Source organism: Muscardinus avellanarius (genome assembly GCF_963383645.1).
Source record: "Muscardinus avellanarius genome assembly, chromosome: 1".
In the NCBI taxonomy this organism is placed as follows: domain Eukaryota; kingdom Metazoa; phylum Chordata; class Mammalia; order Rodentia; family Gliridae; genus Muscardinus; species Muscardinus avellanarius.
This window is the reverse complement of record NC_137786.1, coordinates 40127301-40153111: the sequence shown is the minus strand read 5'-3', so window position 1 is coordinate 40153111 and position 25811 is coordinate 40127301. Positions and strand designations below refer to the sequence as shown.

The 25811-nt window shown below is 34.2% G+C and overlaps 1 protein-coding gene across 1 annotated transcript in view; it reads left to right on the top strand.

Annotated features, from left to right (window-relative positions):
• The window catches only part of HCN1 (hyperpolarization activated cyclic nucleotide gated potassium channel 1), a gene marked incomplete at both ends in the record, with an annotated part of 374584 nt that overhangs the window by 33239 nt on the left and 315534 nt on the right, over window positions 1–25811 (top strand). Inside the window, one exon of the mRNA XM_080711364.1 lies at window positions 13606–14029. Within this exon, the coding sequence (XP_080567490.1) occupies window positions 13606–14029 (424 nt within the window). The remainder of the gene's footprint in view (window positions 1–13605; window positions 14030–25811) is intronic.

Sequence of the window (25811 nt, the reverse complement as noted above, 5' to 3'; positions counted from 1 at the left end):
GTGGAGAGTAGAGCTAGATATATTATCCCTGACCACGACACTTTCAGTATGGTTAGAGAACTAGACCTTTAAAGATAATTCCATCTATATATATATAAAAACACTGAGTAATTTTTGTGTATGAAAGTAGACATGCTGCAAGGACCGTAACCAGAGCATCTAAGTCTGGAAGTCATTACTTCATTCAGTCTGTAAACCCTCATGTGATTCTGAGCATTTGCACTGTGTAGTTGCTGGCTTTCTTCAAACACAACACAAGAGCAAGATAGCTTTGTTGTCCTTTATGGGAGCACTGAGGGGTGGCTTATGAGCGTTTTTGGCCATCAACCATTCAAGTGTTTTGAGGTTGTACAGGAAGTCTAAATACGTATCTGTAGGACAAGTTGCTGTTTTTATTGACTAGCAGTTAAAAGTCTAGCAAAAATTGTGCGGGTTTAGGAAGCAGCTATACTTCAAATCCTCCTAAACCGCTTCCCATATTGCCAGTTTGCCACCTCCTTAGTTCCAACTAAAAAGAAACTCTGGAGGTGCCACTGCTTGCCCCTGCATTGGGATTACCATGTCCCGAGGTTCACATGCACTCGGGTTCTGAGCAGAGAGAAGCCTGATAGGCTCAGACCGTGAGATTATGCCAGTGTGCCAACAGTCCACTCAGGATGCATGAGGTAAAAAGGGGGGGGGAGGGAGACTATTGCAAGCCCTTGCAGGAAGCAATTGAAGAAATTAAGAAAGTACATAAACTAAGTGATTATGTCAGCCTGTCTAAAACTCCATGATTTGGTAGAGGTAATGAAAGGAAAGATGAAGTTGGGTAGAGATTTAAACTAAGACGTTTATATAAGTTTAAGTAGTTTTAATATGAATCACTCCTCATGAACATAACCTATAGGTAGATATTTCTCTTTTCCTTGCTACTGTTATGGTTTGGTGCCATATGGATTTTGGAATAATGGCTCTTGAGTTAGTAATTGCAAAGCACAATGCAATCTTTATTTCCAGAACTGCTATTTTTGACACATACAAAAGATTGGGTTTTGAGTGCTTCATTTTAATTTCCTCTATGTCCTTGGCCTACATAAAATAAAAAACAAAACAGGAAAAACTTCCACCAACTAACTGCCTTTAGTCATCTGTTGAGCAACATCTTATCCTGGGTATATTTTCCGTTGAAGCAAAAAAGGTTAATAAGTCCAGTGAATGATGAAAGGAGAGATGAAAGGACAAAAATACATTTTTCGTTATGCCTATACAAAAAACACACAAGTTCTTTGTAGGGACTGAAGGTAATTGGAGTGGTTATTCATTCGATTCATTTGTAGGTGACTGAAAATTTCTCATTGTACTAGCAGTTCTGCTTAAAATGTGCCCTACTGTTTGTGTGAATTGCCAAATAATTAAAGCAACTTGGTCCTCAATTCTTAAATACTGCATAGCAAATGGTGCTCTGCCCACACACCCTTGATATTTGTTACAGACCTGAAAACATATGCTCCTGATAGAATCACTTTCTTCCTTGGCACATTCCCCCATTCTGCTCCTCAGATAATACGCAGCTGCCAGTGGGTGAAAACCACAATGCAGTTTAAGTATGAAATAACATCTTTAAGCGCTACTCTTTTTTTAGGAAAAAAAAATCCCTATAAACTAAATGGCATTCCTGTTTATCTAAGTAGGGTTCTAAATCTGTGGAAATGAATAATCTTTAACTTCAAAAATCTGCTGTTAAGTAAGTTGGTATTGGTTGCTTTAAAAAAGATTTGGAAGAAAAATGTACTTGAAAATGTATAAATATAAGCAGAACTTAACACTTCTTTGGTGTGTGGTGCTGGAGATTGAACTCAGAAGTATTCTACCTCCAAGCTACATCTCCAGCCCTATTTTATTTTTTATTTGAAAACAGGGTCTCGCTAAGTTGTTGGCAGCATAAATTGCTGAGGCTGGCTTCAAACCTGTGATCCTCCTGTCTCAGCCTTCCAGGGATGGGGATTACAGGCATAACTTTGGTGTGTTTCCCTCCAGATCCCACCCCACTGCTCCCTACTCCTTATACATGTTAGTGAGATTGTTAGTGATACCTTCCTATATGGTCATAGCATTATTTTTAATAGTTTCCTTCATCTTTTCTTTTCCTCTTTCACCTCACTCCTTTGTCCCCTTCCACTATTCTACTAGTTTCTTCATCTTCATGAAGTCCCTTTTGTTTCCTATTTTTGTTCTAGCTTCCACATATCAGAGCAAACATATGACCCTTAACTTTCTGAAACTGGCTGATCTCACTAATATTCTCTAGCTCCATCCATTTTTCTGAAAATGACATAATTTTCTTCTTCCTTAGGACCAAGTAAAATTTTGTTTTCTGTCTATACTGCATTTCTTCATCCATTCATCTGATGATGAACACATAAATTGGTTTTATAATTTGACTTTGTAAATGGTGCTTAATTGAGATTTTTATTTGACCAGATTCTTGGCTATCCTTCATCGTGATCATGCATTTTGATTGGGAAAACAAGGACTTTAAAATAGATGAGGATTAAATGTTGATATAGCCTTAGATTTACTTTATATTACAATGGCTAGAGCATTAACTGAAAAAATAAGTATACCAGAAGACCTTTTACCTTCTCATGACATTTAATCCCTTTATTTCTACCTCATGTCTAGTTTTGCTTTTTTAGTGGCAAGCAAGGGGCATTTAGTGCTCAGTGAATGTGTTGTCATGTGCACCAAAGCAAATTCCTGCAGTTGTGTAGGTAAGAGATGGATTAATTGACTCTGTGAATTTTTCCTGTTGTTCCTACTTAGAAGACATGACTACTCTCCTTGGTATGCTCTAGTACTATCTTTTATTTAAGACCATCACCGAATTTGTTATATTTTATGAGATATTTAGTTTGTTTTCTTTCCTATTTCATGTCTTTTTGAGAGCTGAGATGTATCTGATTTTCTTTAAAAGTCTAAGTAGCCCATGTATGATTATGTATTGATATTTGTGCCATAAATAAATATTCAACTTCAGCATTTCCTCAGCAAATACTGTTTTTGAACTTTTTTAATATTCATACTGACCTTAAACAGATGACCAGTTGTTCCCCTTTTGGAAATCCTTGTCTACTATACTTACAAACATACCTTAAATTATTTTTTAGTTTTATTTAGGTAAAAATTATCATTTTTATCTCATTAATTTTTCATGGTTCTTGAAGGCAGGCAGGGTTTGTGTATAATTTGCATATGCATTTCCTGCAGTGCTCAGAACAATACTTGCAGTTGTGGGGGACTTCATTAAGTAGCTAAGGTTGGTTGCGAACCTGTGATCCTCCTGTCTTAGCCTCCCAAGTATTGGGATTACAAGTATATGCCACCATGCTCGACTTTATTTACTTTTTGTGTGTGTGGTACTAGGATTAAACCCAGGAGCACTTTCAACTCCCTGGCCCTTTTAACTTTTTTACTTTGAGTCAGAGTTTTGCCAAGTTACCAAGGTTGTCTTCAATCCTTTGATCCTGCTGTCTCAACTCTTAAGTACCTGGAATTATAGGCATGCACCCCTTAGTTAATTTAACAGTAGAATGAATGATGCTAGAACATACGACTGTTGAGAATTACATAACCAGTGACAGCATTTTTTGCTTTTCTTAAATAAGATGCCAAGAAATAGAAAACAATATATGTATTTTTAAAAATCACTCAATGTTCAATGAAATAAAAATGCTTGGAGTCTATAGAGTACTAGCCTCTCTAGCAATGAAACAGAATCAATCTGGACTTTTTGAAGAACTCTAAATTTAAACATGAGGAGCTATTTTATGCACTATTTCTACTCATCCTTTATAAATTAAGAATTTTTCTTTTTAAGGAAAGTCTACATGTCATCATAAATACAGAATAATGCAGCATAGACGAACTTAATTCTCAGAGAGTTCTGCTCCATTATGTATCCTTTGATTAAAGCTGCAGACTATGGAAGTAAATTTGTGGGTGACAATTAGGGGTAAACAGATGTTTGGATTCAGCAGATTGCAAGTTGTGGCCTTCATTTGAAGTTATTTTGAATGACATAATCAAAGCACCCTTGAATGACATCTTTCTTCCTGTTGTCTAAAGCAAGGAGATTAGAACAGTTTAAAAATATACATCGTAATTCTACCATTCAAGGAGAAATAAAAAAGGCTTATACCTAATTAATTTCTAAGCCATCCAAAAGAACATCTCATCATATATTTTAACTGAAATCTTATAATAACATAATAAACCCTCATTATCACGGATGCAACTGATTTGGAATTTGATCATTAGGAACTCAGCAACACAGACATATCATTTAGTAGGCAATTTAAATATAAAGAAGATTGACATTTCATTTGGTTAGGAAAAAGAGCTAAAGCAGTATATTTAGAAATTGCTTATTAAGTGCTCTTTATCAAATTATTATTGACCCCTTGTTACGGTAAGGTATACACTATTCACTAGTGGTGCCTGCAGATGCTGGAAATTGTGTATAGAAATTAAGACAGGAGTTTGGGGCAGGGAGGAAATCAACTCCTGACTTAGTAATGGGATTAAGAAGGGTACCAGAAAGGAACTGGAAGGCAAGTTGACTATTAAAGTAACATTAGAATATACTGAATTTGGGTTTTAGAAAAAAAACACCCCAGGTGATATTTTTTGAGGAATAGCAAAACACAAGATGTTTGAATAACAGATTATTTCTAAAGTTTAGCTAAAAATCATGTACATAAAAAATAAACTCTAAGATATAGAATTGGTTTACACTCCAGAGGATTTTGAGTGATTGTATTTCATTTTGTAAGTGACAGGAAAGTTTCTTGTATATAAATAGAATGCAATTTATGATGGCAGGTTGAAATAAAAAAAATTAGTAAGCCAAATAATGATATAATAAGAACTTCACCCTGTATGATATAAACAGAAATAAATGAAAAGCCGATGTATAAACTATTTTATTAGAAGAAATGTAGAGTTGGAAAAATTATTAATTCTTATGCTTAATGGATGAAGGAAATAGGAACAAATATTTTATAATAAAAATAAAGAAAAATATCAGGCAAATTACGTTGAGGCTGTAAGATTAATTGGTTTAAATGTAAACCTGTTGACTTCAAACCATATAAAGCTACAATAATTGAAACAGTGTAGTACTATTCTAAAGGCAGATATATAAACCATTGGAGTTAAATAAAAGCCATATTAGGATAGATTTTTTTTCTGAAAAATAAATATATAAATATATGATAGTTTCACCTAAAAAAAATAGAAAAAATATTCTCTGGTAAGAAAGAAAGTAAAAAGAAATATTGAAATGTTATCTTTAAGTCATCAAAAGCTTGGTATCAGACAAATGAAACTGTTATGTGAGATTATCATTTTTAATTTTGGATAAATTGCTATAATACTAGATGTCAACCACTAAGCCAAGCATGGGAGGGAGGGATGGGGAGAGAATGGGGTGGGGATCGGGTGGGGGCTGACTGGGCGATGTGTGCATGTATGTCTACAAAAGTTTGTATCCCACTATGATGTATGAATACAGTGCACCAATAAAAAATAAAAAAATTAAAAAAAATAAATGTAAACCTGTTGAGATGGTTGTTCCACTGGGACATTTAGAGGCCACCAACTCTGCAGGATGTATTTAGAAATGCACAACACTAGCATGTAGGGTGAGGCCAGTAATAGATTGGGGAACCATTTGTATTGACGGATTAGTTAAACTTGGAGTTGATGAGGCCAAAGGAGATAGTGAATAGAGGAAAGAAAGGTAGGGGGTAGAAAGCCTACATTAAAGACAAGTTGTCTGGTAAGGACTGAAGAAAATATTTTTTCTAATATAGAAATATAAAGGAGAAACTATGATAATGTGAAATCAATGAAACCAAGTATTTGGGAGGATTTTAAGTAGGAAGCTAAACAGTTGTAAAATACCACCTATAAGAGTATGTGAAGCAAAATAAGGACATTAGTATTGGTGGTTAGAAGATTGACACCAGGGAAGAAATGCAGTACCAGGTTAAGGAAAATACACAAAATAGGTTTGTTTTGGGCTGAATTAGTTCAGATCTTAACACTTACATAGTGTGTGAATTTCTCTCTCATTAGACAGTCCCACAATTAGTTTATTATCATCAGCCATTCACAAAATTGGTTAAAATAATGTGCCACTCACCTGTCTCATGTTCGTATTGGGCAAATTGCTAGGCTGCTGGAAAACACTGAAATATCTTTAAATATGGTCTTAGTTTTTTCCTTAAGTTAGACTACATTTTCTCAAATGAAATCATTTAGTAAAAATTTTTTGTACTGAGAAAGCTAGCATATATACATTTAAAATTGTTTATATATGTGTTATTTGCATTTCTGATATCTTTCCTTTCCATTCTCCAAGGATAATAAATGTGTCTTTATGAGACATAAAAACACTAGAGCAAAAACTAGACCTGCAAATTAGCATAGCCTCTATGGAGATCAATGTGAAGATTTCTCAGAAACCTGGGAATGGATACACCATATGATATAGCTGTACCACTCCTGGGGATCTTTTCAAAGGGATAGAATTTAGGTATTTATAGTAATATCTTAATAGCCAAATTATGGAACCAATTCAAGTACTAAACAACAGACGAATTGATCATGAAATTATAGGATATGCAAACAGGGACATTGTACTCAGCAATAAAGAGAACCAAGTTATGTCATTTGCAGGAAAATGAATGGACCTGGGGATCATTATGTTAAATGAAATTAGCCAGTCACAGAAAGTGAAGGGTCATATGATTTTTCTCTCAGATGCAGAAGCTAGGGATAAATTGGACTACAAGAGGGACTTTAGATATGGAACAGAAACTAGTGGAGTAATGGAAATGGATTTATGGAGGAGGGAAAAGGAAAGTAATGAAGGAAGCACTTCTACTGACATTATATATGCATGTGAGAATACCAATGCCAGTCTCAATATCCTGTATTCCATGGGAAGGGGGAGTGGGGAGGGAGTCTTTTTTGCAAAGCTTACTAAAGGCATATACTTCAGATCAATTCCAGATTAAATATTCTTTGGGCATTCCAGGTGGGTGTTTCAGAAACAAAAATCATACACGCTAGAAGTTGCAATATATAATATTATGTATTATTTTAATTGTAGTCAAGGCATATATTAAGAAGCAATAAGGATACAGTTTTATAAAGGGAGCTTAAGTATTAGGTACAAACGTTAAATTCAGTAGGTAATGGGGCTCTCAACTGATTTGGATGCAAGTATTTATTAAAGATGATATTTTTGGTAGCTACATGTGTCATGGACCTAAATAAAACTAAATTTATAATTTTTAACTATAACTTAAGTAATTAATAGTTCTTCTACTTTCAAAAAATATCATGTGAGTAGTGGGGTTTAATTGGTGACAGGGAATTCTGCTAACACTTCAGATCAAAGTTCAGATACTGGCTTCTGAGACTTAGAGAGGTAAACCCCACTGAAAATACTGGGAAGGGGCCTCAGCAAATAAGAGAAGGCCCTTTATGCCATTTTTCAGAAGGTATGTGCCAAAGCACTGGACTATTAATTGAAATTTTGAAAATTCAGCATAAAAAAGTAGATTCAGAACATGATTGTGAAGACTGTTATTATATTGTTATAAAAAGAAATCTAGGGGGGATATTGAATACTTATGTACTTATTATATTTGTAAGTGTGTGGATACAAATGTATCCCCTATTTATGGTTGACACCTAAAAATAAAATTTAATTGATGTCTTGAGGACATTTTTTGAATAAAAGAGGATAAACACTTATATTGCATCTATAATTATTATAGATGTTTATTAATCCCTAGGAAAATACATTTTGAAACCAGTTGGCAGTTCACAGAAACATAACCAGAAGTTATCTTCCTCTTTTTTTCTAATGGCAATCTGTTTATTTTGAGAGGGAGGGAGGTAGGGAGGGAAGAGAGAGGAGAGAAGAGAGAAGAGAGAAGGAAAGGAGAGAGGACAAGTGTTTATTCAATACAATATCAAGAGAGAATATTATAAAGACAAGCACACTTTTAGTAGGTATCACAAGTGTTTATATTATATCTCTTTAAGACTTTAGTTTAGAGATGTCTGACATCAGATTATCTCCACCCAAGCAGATATCTTAAGTAAGGAGCTTCCACTCAAGGACAGCGGGGGAATCTTGTGGAGGAAGTAGAGTTGTCTTTATTTACCATAGGCCTCAGAGGGATGTAAGTGGGTAGCAAAAATGAAGTATGACCAAGTTTAGAAGTCTGAGGTTTAATATTACGGACTAATTTTTATGAAACCATTTCCATATTTCTAAATACCGAGAAGAAGCATATTCATTCTTTATAAGAAAAATAAGTTGTCTATGTAAATGATTTTATTTGTAATTAAAATTATAGTTATTAGTGATAATACACTAAGTATAATTGAAAAATATTATTTTACTTGAAGTATCTTATTATTTATTATTTACTTATTTCCAGAATGGGATAAAACACTTACCTGGTTATTACACGGCCATAATTGTCAGGACTACCGGTTTTCAACTTAATGTACTTTTTTCTGGTAGTTGAGAGAAGAGCGTTTTGTATATAGCAATTTCTTTGTCCATTTGAACTGTGGGCATTTATTTTAAGGGTCTAGAGATAAGCAAAGCCTCCTAGGGATGCTGATGTTCTGTGTGGAGAATGGAAATATTGATCAGGATTCTATAGAGAAAAAGTATAGACAAAAAACTTAGGCTACCAGATTGGGGTCTTGGTATGCTCTGACTTCTGTATCACAACTTCTAAACCCTACACTGCATATGCATATACAATTTTGAAAATAATATAAGAATATTGCAGTTCAGTGCGGTTAAATACCTTATTCCAACTTATTTAGCTAGTGAGGCTAGGATTTGAACAACTTATTCCAATTTATTTAGCTGTAAAAGCTAGGATTTGAACTCTAGTTTGCTTTAAAATTTCAACCAGAACCTTTTATAAATTCTTTCTCTCTAAGCTGGGCATGGTGGTGCACGCTTATAATCTCAGTGCTTGGGAGGCTGAGACAGGAGGATCGCACAGGTTCGAAGCCAGCCTCAGCTACTGAGTGAGGCTCTCAGCAACTTAGTGAGAGGCTGTTTCCAAATAAAGTATAAAATAGGTCTGGGAGTATAGCCCAAAGATAGAAAGCCTCTGGGTCCCACCCCCAGTACCACAATAAATAAATAAATAAATAAATAAATAAATAATTTCTCTCTGAGTAGAAGTAGATAGATTTTATATTATAGCAAATTGGGAGTCAAATCTTTTGTTTTCTGGCTATCTAACCTAAAATATATATTTCTAATCTCTTTGTTTTCCATTTCCTATTCTTTTTAATGTTATGTTATTAATGTTATCTTATTATAAAGATATTATTAAATGTTAAATATCCCCATTGAATGCATTTTTAGATGCTGTCTACCTTATAGCAAAAAATAAATGAAAGGCAAGATAAAATTTTGAACTTCAAAGAACATGAATACAGTAATGACAGAAGAAACAAGGAAAAATAGTGACAGAAGCAAAACCAAATAGGAAGCATTCTGAAAATATGTTGTTTGAGGATTGTAAAATAGGCAGAGCACAGACGATTTTTAAGGTAGTGAAACTACCCATGCATATACATGTCCCAATAAACTTTCTCAAACTCATATAATGTACAACCTCAACCACGAACCCTAATATAAAGTCTGGACTCTGAATGATAATGACATGTTGATGTAGATTTATCATTTGTAACAAATGTTCTTCCATGGTGAGTTCCATTGATAATGGGGCTGGCTATGTATGTGTCAGAGAAAAAGGTATATGAGAAATCTCTATTCTCTTGGTGCTCGCGCGCGTGCGTGTGTGTGTGTGTGCGTGTGTGTGTGTGTGTGTGTGTATCTAAACCTTATAGCTACTTAGTGAGGCTCTTTGCAACTCAATAAGACCCTTTTTCAAAATAAAGAATAAAAAATGGGGCATAGGTCAGAGGTAGAATGCCCCTGAGTTCCATCCCCAGTAGCACACAAAAAAGTATTTTATACAAACAAACAAAAAACAACATTCCCTTACACAAACTAAAGAATACTTTGTCAGATTCTAGGATAGCTAGAATGGAAGTGACCATATCTCCTGTGTATATACAGTACATAGGTATGCATGATGATAAACGTTCTTGCCTAACCTATGGAGTGCTTGTCGTAAGTTTTTCAGAGAGGCTGGGAAGGAGAAGGAGGCCATGTTGCAAAGTACCTTGACAATCATATTAAGTTGTTTTTATTTAATTGAGTCATTGATGGGCTTTTGACGTGGAAAATTACATGTTAGGTTGCTTTGAGACTGGTGGGTAGAAATGACGGGAAAGAAGAGATATGGGACTTATGAGGAACTCTAAGGAAGTGCTATCTCTGCCTAAATCAGAAAAACAACAGTGGAAATGGAAAGAGGAGATGAATAATAAGGACAATTTGGTATTAACATTTGCAAGATATAGAAATTGAGAGTTCAGGAAAAGGGAGAGCCTGGCACCGAAGAGAAATTTCCACAGCAGAGACAAGAAGAACAATTCATGGACAGTTGAGGAAATTCTCACATGGTCAGTTTTCAGGGATACATTTATTACTTAAAAAGACAGAAGTTATATCATACTTCTCTAATGGATAATTGTATTTTCTTTAGCTAACTAAGGAATGAATCTATCTGGGGAAAAGACAGTGTTATATTATACTATAAAGTCAATAGCTCGATCTGTGTTTATGCCTATAAAATACAGTAAATGATACTTTATAAGGAAATTACAAGGATTAATGGAGCTTCACATTGATACTGAGATATCAAATGGCTTCAGTATTGCTAATAAAAAGCATGGTATGATAAATATTATTGCTATAATGAATAATGGATAATACTTCATTCTTTTCATCTCTATTGGCTAATAGGGATAATATATTAGTTTTCTTTCTAACAAAGCTTCTATTTTAACAACAGAGATATAAAACTCGGTTTAATTTTAATAAGTTTCTGTATATTCCATAAAAATTTGATTTTTTTCAATAAGGAAAGAAGGACACATGGATAATTATTAGACCAACAACATTGTGTCCCACAGTTTACTTTGTGCCAAGCTCTTTGACTTATAGTCATCATTTTACTTAATCATTTTAGTCAATAAAATGTATATATTTGGTTTCATGCAAATTTTAATTTTATAGATGAGAAAATGTAGGATTAGAGAATTTATATAACTTATCTCCAAATTAAACATCTGTCAAGAATTTCTAAATGAGGACAGATGACATGGTAATAGTGAGGAGCATATATATAAATGTATGTATATACATATATAATTTAATTTTTATTGGTACATTGTAGTCATATACCTTGATGGGATAAAAGATAGTAGAGACATACATGTACACATCACCCAATTAGCCCTTACCCAATTATCGCCCCATTCCCTCTCCTCCCTCCTTCCCGTGCTTGGCTTAGTGATTGACTTTGATGTGTTTGTTTAAGTACATCACGTCCTTTATAGAGTTTCCCTCCATCCCCTCAGTTAGGTCGCTTTATTTGAGGAGCAAATATATTAATATAACATTCTTTTATGTTTTTAATTTAAAATGTAGGAATACTCTCTTTTGGGGGTCTCATCCCCACTTGGGGAAACTTCTCTGTCTCAGTATTTCCTATTTTTTTTTGGATTAAAATAAAACTTTAATATCCCTAAAAACAAATTAAAGTTATCCTCATTTGGTTTTGGTGTATGACATTTATAATATGGTCATAATTTATTATTTTATCATTTTCACTTTTAACTTTATGGTTTTAAAAACCATATATGTTAAAGGAGTATCATGCACTGTTATATTTTTAAATATTAGCCAAAGAGTCTTGGTAACTGGGGATGAGATTGGGTAAATTTATGTCTAAGAGTTGGACAGTCTAAGATAGCTCCAATATTTCTTACTTGGAAAGAATGTAATGAGTTATTTTATTCCCTGAGATAGAGGATAGTGAGACGTGCATGTGGGAGGGGAGTCTATGTGGAGGGTGTTTGAGCTTGGTTTTACTGATTGGCATCAGTGTGAAATCTTAAAGGGCAGACTTGCTAGGCTGCTGATCATGGGGATCTGGACTGAGAAGACAGGACTGGATTGGAGATAAAGCTTTTAGATAATGCTATTGTTTAAAAATTATTCATTGAAGACATAGATGAATGCATAATATTTCCCAAGTAGCATGTGTAGAACAGAAGATGACAGTCCTGTGTGTGACACTCCAGGGAAGAACAGCCTTCAAGGGCAGGACAGAGAGAATGAAGTTCACAGAAGAGACAGATTAGATTGTCGAGAAGTGAAGGATGCTCAGGGTATACTCAGTTTCATTTTAGAGTTCAATGATGTCATTTCTTTGTGAAATAGCTATTACAATATTGTATCTCCTCTATGTGTCTACTCTGTCCTGAGTGTGTTAAATGGCACATTTTGCATTTCTATTAAGAGGGGAGGGAAATTAAATTTCTAGTATTTCTAGTGAATGTTTACCTGACAGGAGTATTTGTAGACTTTTTTATACAGGTACACATAAGTTTTAACAGCTGTAGTGATGAAATCTTTAAAATGGCAAATATTTACATAATCTCAGGGCCAGAGAAAGGGGAAAAGACCAATACAGTTCTCTCTGGCACTGCAACTCTTATTCTCGGACTCATTCATAATTATGGTTAATAATAACTTCAAAAAGCTTTTGGAAATTATAACTCAGTCTAAGTAGGAGAATTAATCTAAATAAAATATCTTGGTTAACATAAATGTTATCATAGAAATTTACATTATACAATAAAAAGTCAGAAGAGAGTATTTATTTATTTATTTATTTATATTTATTTATTTGCAGGTCTGGGGACAGAACCCAGGGGCATTTGGACTCCGGGTTACATCCCCTGCCCTATTTTTATTCTTTATTTTGAAACAGGATCTCACTAAGTTGTGAAGGGCCTAAGTAGCTGAGGCTGCCCTGAGAGGTGATCCTCAGGTCTCAGCCTCCTGAATGACAAGTGTGCGCCACCATACTCAGCTTGTACTTTTAGAGATAAATTTGCAGCATCAACATTTTCAAAGCACTCTACTTATTACTATTTATTCTAATATAAGTTTGGTAAGTTGCATGTCAAGTATTTCAAAACACCTCTAGAGTCTCCCCAAATGCAATTTTTAAAGGCAGAACTTCTAATCTTATATTTTTCCCTTTTTCCATTTATATTTTAAGTTAAACATATAGGGAGATTGCTTTTGTCTCTCACATTAAGGAGGGTACGGGTGCTTTTAAATTTTATACTTACAATGCAAATAAATTTTTAGACTTTTACAAACATACTGCTTTGGTTTAGAAATATGATAGTATGGCTTAGACTAAATTAAATGTGTATACATTGAATGAATTATATTAAAATTTGTTTCTTTGTCCTCTTAGTTATATATTTAAGTATGAATCATTAATAATTTTTATGGGATGAGGAAGACGGGCTGGTTATTTTCTGTGTCTTAAAATCTGATTTTTTTATTTGTTGTAGGTTTTATTGGGATTTAATAATGCTTATAATGATGGTTGGAAATCTGGTCATCATACCAGTTGGAATCACATTCTTTACAGAGCAAACCACAACACCATGGATTATTTTCAATGTGGCATCAGATACCGTTTTCCTGTTGGACCTGATCATGAATTTTAGGACTGGGACTGTCAATGAAGACAGTTCTGAAATCATCCTGGACCCTAAAGTGATCAAGATGAATTACTTAAAAAGCTGGTTTGTGGTTGACTTCATCTCATCAATCCCAGTGGATTATATCTTTCTTATTGTAGAAAAAGGGATGGATTCAGAAGTTTACAAGACAGCCAGGGCACTGCGCATCGTGAGGTTTACAAAAATCCTCAGTCTCTTGCGCTTATTACGACTTTCACGGTTAATTAGATACATACACCAGTGGGAAGAGGTAAGTGACATTTTTTCTTTTTTAAAAAGATGGCATGAGATTTTTTGTCATGACGGCTTGAATATGAATGTGTTATGTGTCATAAGTTACTTGAAATTTGAGTAGTAAAATTTCTTTGAGTACTATTTTTGGTGCATATTTGTATCTCTGAATGATATAATCAAACACTAGGTTCTCACAACTGAAAAAAATTGGTCATTATAAAACATTGATATTATGCCAATTTAATGTATTTAAAACACATACATTGATTAACAGACTTTTATCTTAATCAGTGTAAAACTTTCTGTGCTTGGGGTATTTATTTATTTTATTTTATTTTATTTTCGGTGGTACTGGGGTTCCTGGAAGCCCTTCTACCTCCGGGCTACACTCCCACGGGCTACACTCCCAGACCTAATTTTTTTTTTTAACATTTTTATGTGGAAACAGAGTCTCTTAAGCCAGCGACAGCGCGATCCTCCTGTCTCCGCCTCCCAAGCGCGGGGATTACAAGTGTGCGCCACCACGCCCAGCTGCTTGGGTGATTTTAAAAAATCTAATATGAATGCATCAAGTATACCATCTTTGACAAAAATTTTTAGGGCTTGATTTCTAATCTATTAGTAGCTCAAAAAGATAGTATGGCATATGTTTCCTTGAATATTTAATTTATAATAAATTTGTAAATGCCTTTCTTCTTTGAATATGTCCAAGTTGTATGTATAAAGACTTTAATTTTAGCATAATATTTTTTCTCATTGTTATGCCTTACCTACATTTATTCATTAGAGTTCCTTCCTATTAGTGTACTTTGTACTACTGGAAAACAGCACACCCAAAAGGGAAATTACTACATAGAAAACACACACAATGCAGTGAATCAATGGAGTGAACCTGTCCAATCAGGCCCCTGTTTTGCTGAATAGGGAGGGCTCCTGCTGTTCTGAGGCAGTGGGTGGGAGCACAGCGCTGAGCCAACTGGTGTTTACAAAGGTCTGAGTTAAATGGACAGTCCTCAAGCAAATGAGTTTATATCTAAATTTCAATCTGTAATATTAACCTCTTTGGCTTTCTTTTTTCTTCTATGCCCACCTTTTTGTATTAATTTTAACCTGAATTTTATTGTCTGCATTAAAATGAGCATCAAGAAAGCCTCTGGAGACCTAAGCCAGCACTTATGAAAGCTTAATATTGGCTGTGGATTGTGTCTTTTTTCCCCCCGCAGAAACGCTTTTTAGCATTTTTAAGATGAAGCATGCTTTTAAACAAGTCATAAAATGGAAGTTCTGTTTGCTTTCTGTGCAGCTGGAGCAATGTTTTTGTGTGTGCTTGTCAATGACATTTTGGTTTGCAAGATTTCAGGAAATGGCATGCAATAATAAAACACTGCATAATGCATGGATGAAAAGACGTAAAGATGGGTTATTCTTAAAATATGGATTTGAAATATCTTTAAAATCAAATGAAGTGCATTTGAGAAATTGAATTCATCTTGTAATTTTTCTCTATGTAGCACATTCCACCTAAAATGGAAGAAATGTTCAGTTCTCAAAACTGTTTTATTGATTTGGGATTAGTATCAAACCAAGATGATTGTTGATAATAATAGCTAATTTTCATTGTGAGCTTATTATATATCAAATAATATATTTTACTCTTTATATAGATTAGCTTAATAATTCTTCCTAACAACACGGTGAGGTAGATGCAGTTACCATGATCATTTTACAGATGAAAACAAATACAGTTAGGAAACTTATGCCAATTCACAAAGCTGGTAAGAGGTAGAGCTGTAATGATAGCCACAGTATTTTGACCACAGAACCAATGCTTTTAACGTGAAAAACTATAAGAGTTCTCACTGTAGAATGTACTTTTAAAATTTTGAATATCTTAATATTCTGTTTTATAGATTGCCTAAGAACTGTAGGAGACTTTTTACTAAGACTGTGGCCCATGCAATGTAATAGAATTGAACCTCTCGAAACAAGGCCATGAAATTATTTTAACAAATAGCCTGTGAGAAAAAGTCACCGAGAAAATAATCAGTCAATTATAAATACAGTAGGAAATGTGACTATTTTTAATGTCTTGTAGTTTTAACCCAGTTACTGTAGAGAATGGCAGCAGGATGAACAGATGGCATCCTCTCAGATAAAATGGCAGGCCATGTGGTCAAAGAAGAGGACACTCCTTAACACCGATGTCCTCTATTCCTGGCAGTGGTCACAGGCACCTAGATCCGTGTAACACGACAGTGTTTTAAAGATGCCTTAATAGATTTCAGGAGCATCAGCTTCCTGCTATCATTATTGTGAAATGCAATTTAATATATACTCACCGACATTTGATAACCAAATGCATCTAAGACAGAATTGTGAGTTGGCAAGATTTTTTTTTTATAAATAAATAACCTTGGTTATAAATGAACAATAAGCTCATTTAGGTCAAGAATGGATTTTTTTATTTTATGATATGCTCATATAATATCACATGTCTTGGATATTTAGTGTCTGTTAATACCTAATATTTTACTAAACAGGAAAAAGCAGAATAATAGTCCAAAATTTTATAAAGACTTATTATTCTACCTATGTACTTCAAGCCAGAATCAAAAAGACACGTGAATGGTGAATGGTTCCTGAACTGGCAAATCTCTACCTGAATTCTACAAATGCCAACAGGATATATTTACAAGTAGAAATACAACAAATAAATCTGAAGTAGCTCTGTGAGCTTCTGGAATCAGATTGCAGAGGAGGATGTCTTGAGTTCACCCACATGTCTTTGAGTTCTGAGTGTTTTAGTAGCAAGCTGGCTAATGCTAAATTCAGCAAATTTGGGGAAGTAATGTGTGAAGTCTGGAAGCTGCCACTGTTCTAAATGAATCATTCCCGAGGAACATGGCTGTCTTCTAGAGGAAACTGCTTCCATCTTCCACCGTACTCAACTCCCCAACTCCCTGCCTCAGTCTGAATTAGTTCAACTGAAAAACAAGAAGAAGCCCCGAAGCCAGATAAACTAGAGAAACATCATGAATGAAATACAAAAGTTTAATATTTAGTCCTTATTTGATAACATGACTAAAGTTAAATATAGTGAGTAAAATAGGAAAGAAGAGACAGTTTATGAAATGGCATGGTGGGAGGATTTCAGGAAGGACGTTCTTATCATGAGCCAATTATAAGATCAGTAGTTTTGGAATACCAAAAAACAGAGCAAACATCAGACTGAAACTTTATATCTATTGCCAAGTGAGGTGAAAATTTGAGGTAATTTAGGTAAATTGTGTCAGAAAATTAAATATACAGTAGGTGAGTTCTCCCACTTGAGTTTTTAAAATCATTCTCTTGATTCACTACCGTTGCTGTTGTATTCAAGTAGTGACAGTGATTCAAGTGAGACTGCTACTTTGCAACCTACCAGAAGAAATAACTTATTCTGTATGATCCTCCTAACAGAGAGGTGTGGAAATCTTTGGAAATTAAATGGAATATTATTAACAATTTGTGACAATCACAAGCCACTGAAGAGATAAAATGTAGATGAAATGTTTAGTAAATAGGAGATTATTCAGTTTATGAAAGTGAAGAGTCCCAGGAACCTCAAGTGTTATAGCTGCTGATCCTAGTCTTTCAATAGAGATGACCCTTGACGTTTTTAGAGATAAGAAAAATTATTCATGGTAACATAAAATATGGCATTATGGGCCATTATGGGCTTTGTAATAAGCAAGTATAACAATTTATTTTATTTCTTATTTCCCATCACTTTAACCTCTTTATGTAGATTGTAGACACAGTACAGTTGAACACGTACTTTTAAAGCATGAAAGATGATAGTTTTTATCTTCTTTGATGTCTCTGGAAAATTCAGATGAGTGACATCTTTTGAACATGCTTTTCTAACAATTATTATTAGATTTTTATTTTGATTTAGAGATCGAATTATCTACAAATTATATTTAACAACAGTCTATCAATAAGAAAATTCAGTTCATGGGTAATAAACATAGACTTTAGTTTCTGTATTGAGTCCATTTTAGCATCTAATTGGTTTAGATTAGCAATTTAACTCTTCCTGAAAATTTTATATCTATAATTATTCAGTATATATTTCAAATACTTTAACTTTTTAGAAAACATGTAACATTCTAAGACTTACCATAAGCAAACAGCAGTGTTTTTCTAAGCCTGCCCTGGACTAGAACTCAGAGACGCTTTCTATGGCCTATCACATCAGATCTGTGTTTCTTAGCTGTGCCTTCAAGGCTCTCCAGCATACTGCTCCCTGTGTCACCATTGTCACTTCACATTTGCACCAATGATTCTTTCTGTTTGTTTACACTTTTTAGTTTTATAATGTTTCTTGCAGGAATAATTATTTCCCCTTTGATACTTTTGCATATGCTAGCCCTCAGATTCAAAAAACATATATTGTTCAATAGCTCCGTTAAAAAATCAAAGTAACCTAAAAGTATTCTACATGGATAGACTCAGCTACAGTAGTTATCCCCTTATCCCTGTGTGGTGGCTAATATAGGAAAATTAAATATACAGATCTGTGGGAGGCTGATATAGGAAGATCACAGGTTTGAGGCCAGCTACAGCAACTTAGCAAGACCCTCGGCAACTTAGTGAGGCCACAGATGCACATGATATACATTAACAAACTTATCAATCACTAAGTCAACATGAAAGAGGGAGAGGGGAGGGAAAAGGATGGGAATTGGGAAAGGGGTAAATTAGTTAATATGTGCCTGTATGCCTCTATCATCCTGTAGCTCATCAAAATGTATCATTACAATGCACCAATAAATTAAAAAATAAAATGAAATAAGGCTGAGGGAGAATGTCCCTGGGTTCTGTTTCTGGCACTATGATAATATGCACACACATAGACACAAGACACACACATACACACACAGGTAAGCACTTTTACAATCAGATATTCATACCGCAAGCATTTGTGAATGATATTTAATCATATGCATTTTGATTTTCTTTGGCTGGACATAAACAGTGAGGAAAGTCAGTATCAATTTTTCCTTTGAATCTTCTTACTTTTGTTCAATATTTAAACACAAGAGATAATTAGAATGTGCCTATCCATTAAATATGTGGAAATCTTTATGTTCTAAGTCCATTCTATAATTACAAAGGAGCATTCATTCTTCCCTTCCAAACATTTATTGAATAAAATCTATTTGTAGATATATGTGAGATTATAAAGTGGATGCCAATTTTGTAGGAAAAGCAGATGTGAGCAAATAATCATGGATGGTATGGTCAGTAGTGGCAGGAAGGAGGAGTGAACAGCACAGTTTCTCTTAAATAAGAAGAGGCCTTCAAAGGTAGATCAACTGAACTTTGAAGCTAGAGTCTGGGTCAGACAATGGGCCACGCAGAGGAGTTCATGGCAATAAAATACAAAGTACAAACAATCTAGCATGGCAGTTGCATTTATCCAGAGTGAGTTTGGAAGTATAGACTGGTGTTTGTGCTAGTTATGGAGTTAATAAGGTGTCGGTGAGGGATTTTAGGCAGGAGATTAAGATGGTAGATTGTTGCAGAGTGGAGAGAACTGGAGGTTTCATAGCTTAGAGCTAATACTATCAGCCAGGAGAGAGGTTTGTCATTTACTTGTATATTTTGCTCAAAGTATCCATAAAGGTACTTTTTTGGAATAGCTAAAGGGAGGTTTATATTTACTAAGTCCTCTTGCTTTTTAAATGTGTATATTAATAAAATATTATAAGTGTAAGTCTATTCTGTATTTCATAATATCAATTGTATTGGAGAGTTTTTTTTTTGACATATGGTATGGATTCTATACCAGAGAGTGCTTCTTATATATATATGCACCTTTATTTTTCATTTAACTTAAAAAGAATAATGTAAAGTGACTTTTTGTTTCTACACATCACAGCATAATTATGAAATGTAAATGAGGTGAGAAATATGGAAATTATTAAAAATATTTCAAATTGATATGTCTAATAATATTTATAAATATACTGTCCATGATGACATCTCTCTCAGGTTAGCATATCTATGCACACCAACATTCTTACACATGTGCAAATAGACTGATATTTTCTGCAGGCAAATATTGATTCTGCCAAAGACCACTAGGTGTCCTCTATTGGTTATGTTACTTCAGGGTTCTACTTCCTAAAACACAAAAACTATCTTTTTTGAAATTGTTGATTTACATTTTTTTTAGAATCACTGAATTGCTTGACTAATTTATTTCTATAAAAAGTAAATGACTATGGATATTTATATATGCAAAAGTATTTTCTAGTTATACTTCCTTCTCAGGTTAAGCAGAGAACTTCAAGTTTTAAGTTTAAGTTACTTCTCTAATCATTTGTATTCTGGGAGAGGTTTTTTCACCATGATACTGTATGTTTTTGAATAAAACATTTTAACAGATTCCCTGACAATGTGATGAGTCCCATTTGGATATGAAATGTTAAGTCAAGATGATTAGGAAGGGATTAACATGACGTGTGTGGGTGTACATATTTGTGTGCTAGAATTAAGACACCTCATTTTATAAATGTGTTTTGGTCAGTGCCCAGCAGCAGATCTGTGTAACCTCAACACTTTTTAACATGGAAATCTCACTTTAGTGTTAGAATGTAAGATACAGTTTGAAAGAGTCTAGGATCTGATTATAAGATTTAAATACTCAGCTTTCTTAATGCCCTGTGTTTGGCCCAATCTCTTTTCTTATTTTGCATGTTTCTCTATAATTTTATGATTCCTTAGTGATGATAATCAGACTATATCCAAAGCTTCAAAGCTATGCAGCCTGATGCCTCAGTGCCTTTCTGACTGAGGGACATGCCTGCACAAACATCTCATGCTCCCCAATACCTTGTTTCCTTTTGCTCAAGTCCAAGTCTAAGAGAGAGCCTTGAATTTTCTTCCAAACTCCACGGCTAATAATAGCCAAGTCCTGCTAATTCTACTTCCTAAATGTGGTTTGAATCATTTAACTCCTCCACTTGTTCATCCCAGCATCATCCTAGTCCCAGCCAACTGCAGTTGCCTCTCATTTGAATTTCAATAAGAGACTCATAACTTTATTCTAAAATTCATCCTTAATTATCTTCCCAGACACTCATAAGCGATATTTCATTAATAAATATTGCCATGTCACCCACCTTCTGAAAATATTTTTATAACTTTTTATTACCACTAGGGTAAAGTCCAACATTGAAGACCCTTTGAAATCTGATTCTGGCCAAACTCGGTCACTTCAGCGTGGGAAGCACTCTGCCTCATTATTTTTCAACTATGGCGAACCTCTTTACATTGCCAAATAAGCTGTTTTAAATCCTTTACGTGTGTTGTTCATTTTTCCCAGAACTTTGTTCCTTTCACTGATCTAAACTTATCTGTTACATTTTAACATAAGCTTCACTTCCTTGAGGTGGAAGTAACTAATCTCTCAGACAAAGTTGGTTCCCTCTGCAATGAGCTGGCATAACTCCTCGTGATTTTGCTTGGTAACATTCATCATTTTTTAAATTTCTCTGAAATAATGCTTTTTTAACTAGATATTAAGCTTCAGAAAGGGAGAGACCACAGTTTTCCCGAATGTTCAGTTCCTAGTCCCGTCTCTGGGAAATAAATGAGCACTATAATATATTCTAATAATATGCCCTCAAGAGAACTTCAAGTCCATAAGAATAGCAAACATGTGGGCAAACAAACAGATAATTAAAACAATAGTGGGTACTGAGTCCAATACTAGAAGTGTTTATGGTATAGACAACAAATGCAAAAGAGAGAGACATGGTATCTGCGTGTGTGCTAGAGAGTATTGGAGGAGCCTAGGGAAAAGATGCGAAATGTGGTCACTTCCAAAATGAAGTGTGAAAGTGTATGTTCTTCCATAGGCTGAGCCTAAGACATATTACAAGAGTCTTTAGAAATCATGAAAAAGATCAATTAAGTTTCTCATTAAGTACTCTTATAGAATTATTTTGAGGCCCAAACACAATGTTTTTATTGAATATATGTTGAAATCCTAAATATTGTAGATTTTGAAGTTATTATTACAAATATTTTTATAATCTCACAAAAGTATCTTTTGGCTCTTTAGTGTACTTACTGACCTTTCAAATATTGTAAAGTATTATAAATGCTACTGAGTTTTACTTCTGCCCAAAATGTACCAAGTGGATAATTGAAGCAGCACATGAGTCAGGTACATTTAGGACAAAGGACATTTAATCTTATATTTTCCCAATATTGTATGGATAAGATAAATGTTTTACTTTTGTCTTTTATTGTGCATGCAGATGGAATATATATTATGACAACTGCTGTTTAAGACTCATCCATGAACCATTGGACTCACGTTTGGGAATTTAGTTGGTTCATTAATATTGGAAACATAATTTGTGATGTGCTTCTTGTTTAAATTTGAGTTCCAATTGAAATGCCAGAGTGTTTTGTAATAAACATGTGTTACTTTAATTATCTGAGTAATTATCTCAGTAGAACAGGTCACTTTGGTTGGTGTTGTACACAATGCACCTGTCTAAAAACAAAACAGATGTGATGGGACACGACTTATATTGGAAAATGGTATAGTGGCACTCAAGAATATTTTGTTTTTATAAATAATGAAGTGAAATTAATAAACTTATCTCAGCAGGAAATATTAAACACAATTATCTAGTCAGGAGGGGAAATAAATGTTTTTTATTGTCAGTTTCTAATAAATAAATCGTTTACATTTTCTGATATAATATCAAAAGTGTTTATTAATTTGAATAGAATTTACTCAGACATAAAGTAAAATAAAATTAGGTCATTCACAGGAAGTGCCACCACGCCCGGTAATTTGAGAATATCATACTCAATGAGATAAACCAGCCTCAGAAAGCGAATAGTTATGTTTTCTCTTCTATATAGAAGCCAGATAAAAATTGGGAAACAAGCCGGGCGTGGCGGTATACACTTGTCATCCCAGTACTTGGGAGGCTAAAACAGGAGGATTGCACATTCCTAGCCAGTCTCAGCTACTTAGTGAGGCCCTTTGAAACTTAGTGAGACTTTGTTTCAAAATAAGGAATAAAAATTAGGGCCCTGGGCTCAATATCCAGTATTGAAAAAAAAAGGAAGGGGACCTTACAGGGTTAGGAGAGGCAGAAGGGGAGATAGAGACATAAAGAAGGTAACAGTTGAACTAAAGCTGCGTACATATATGGAATTGCCTATGTCAATCTCAACATGTATGAGAAAGGGAAGGAGCTGGGAGGAAATGCACCAACTATTGTGTACCTGTATATTCCTACCACTGTATACCTCAGTATGATTTATAATTATAAAAATAAAAATAAGTAATTTCTATTTTTTAGGCAAAGTAAAATATGGAAATATATCAGAAATTATCACATAAAATCTGTTTCCAGAGGCATTCTAACTGTGTGATGAAAGCTCACGAATAAATATGACTTGAACCTTCCATTGCACTGGGGAGTGGCTGAGAAAGACCTACTTTGGCTTTTTTTTTCTTGCTGATACATGCATTTTAAATTTTGTATCAGAGGAGTCATGTCTTAGTGTGAAAAGGAAATACATTTGGTTGGTTATATAATTCTGATGGCTATTCTGGGTTAAGTATGCCATTTAGGCCATTTTTTCCCCCAACAGCTCAAATCTTTTCTTATTTCAGCTTAAAGTGAAAGTAGACCTTGAGTAAAGTTTCTGAAGACTAGTCTCAGGACTCTGTATAATTCAAATCAGATGTGAATTAAGGTAATACTAGCCATTCTGAGTTAATCTTCTTCAAGGCAGGATTGGAATGACCCAAAAGGGTCTCCCATTGAGATGGGTCTTGGTGGAGGATGTTTACAATAGCTTGCTGTTTGTCAATGTGTGGCCTTTCTGGTTTTGATGTGATATAATCGTGGGAGCCCACATGATCCAGGGAATTCAGAACTTTGAGTCAGGAAGCACCTGTGAAAGTCCCTTCCAGACATTATTTTTTTTTTTTTTGCTTTAAAATGTGAATGTTGGCTTCTACTTGGATTATATGGTTGTCTTAATAATAAAGAAGAAAATTCATATGAAAGTGTTTTGTAAATTCTAAAGTTGAAAGTTAAAAAGCATATTGGCACGACATATAATTACCCTGTCAAATCAATCCCACTGATTCCTTTACAGAATCTATAAGAAAATGAAATTTCCACCTTCCTCATCAAGTAGAATTAGGCTTGTGGTGGCAGATGCTTTGAATTTAGAATTCAGAAGCTTTTAGTCCCTAACTGTACATAACAGTAATGCTTGGGGAATTAGCTAACTTTGTGGAGGTGAGTCTCTTTTTAGTCTGGAAAGTAGTTTGCCATTGTGTGAAAATATTCATGCTCATGAAACTGAGAAGGATAAAATGTTCAGAACAACTTCTTTCAACTTCCCTGTAATGAATCAGAAGCATTAAAATTCACAGATTTAAATAATACTGTAAAATTAAAATGCCTATCTCACTTCTATCTAATCAGAAATTTAGAGAAATGAAGCTTAGAAAGTTTTTAATCTAGTAAAAAATTACATCTCCATCTTTTCCCTGAAAAGATTTACTGTAGAAGCAAAACAAGTTTGTAATAACAAAGTTTGTCAATAAATGCTAATAAAAGGTGCCGTGAAAGACTTATCAAAGAATTTCTAGATTTGTCATATTTTAGGCTTATATGATTTTTTGACTTTAGGGTAATTTGGAAAATATATAGACTTCAGAATATTATACGTATACACTTCCTGACTGCAAGGCCAAGTTATGAGTAATAGAATCTTAAGGTTCTAAATGACTACTATTCTGCTTTCAGGCATTTTTTTTGGTGGGGGAGGAAATTGTTACATTGATGACTAAAACTTCACACAGGGGGATGATTCATTTATGTTTCAAGGCTTTCTCAACTTCAAGAGTATCCCAGAAAACCTCAACTATACTTTAAGTCACGTCTAGATAATATCTTAGCAGGCTGTTGGTTGACAGATAGCTGAGAGCAGTTCTTCATACATGAGTGTCACAATCCGAGCTGGAGGACATGCGTCTTTGTGTCATAGAGCGTCAGCTAGGACGTGGGAAGCTCAGATGGGCTGGCAGAGGAGGCAGGAGGGCACAAATGAGGGATAAAAAAAAATATTTCACAGTTTTTCTGAAGTCCTTCACTGCTGCCAAATTACCAGCTTTTGCTTAATGCCAAAGACAAACGTTTAATGTTTCTAAGTGGTACTGGGAATTCTGCTAACTAAAATCATCCCTCCCCTTCCCATTTAGTTGAATCATTATTTTAGATGTTCCAAAAATCACCAATGGCTTGAAATTAGAAGATGACTCTATGGCTTCAGAAAAAGCATTTTCAGTGAACACATGTTCCAGCAAAATGCTACTGTTTTTGAAAGAATTCTGAGTAGTAGCACATTTCTTAACTGTACAATTTTGTGCAACCAGCTAAAATTGTATATACAATTATATGCTGGCTGTACTAAATAAAAATAAAAGATGAAGTAGGTATTTCATTGACTTCTGCGAATCTAATACCTTTATATTATCAATTATAATATTTAATCAAAAATATATATGTATATATGTATGTGTGTGTATATATATATTCATATATATATATATATATATGAATGAATTGGCAGTATGTACACCCTATGTTGGACCATGCTATCTGAATACAAAGATGAATAAGAAACAACCACTGGTAAAAGGAATTTTATAATTTAGTAGAGGAAACCAACAAACATAATAGGTATTTGTAAATTTC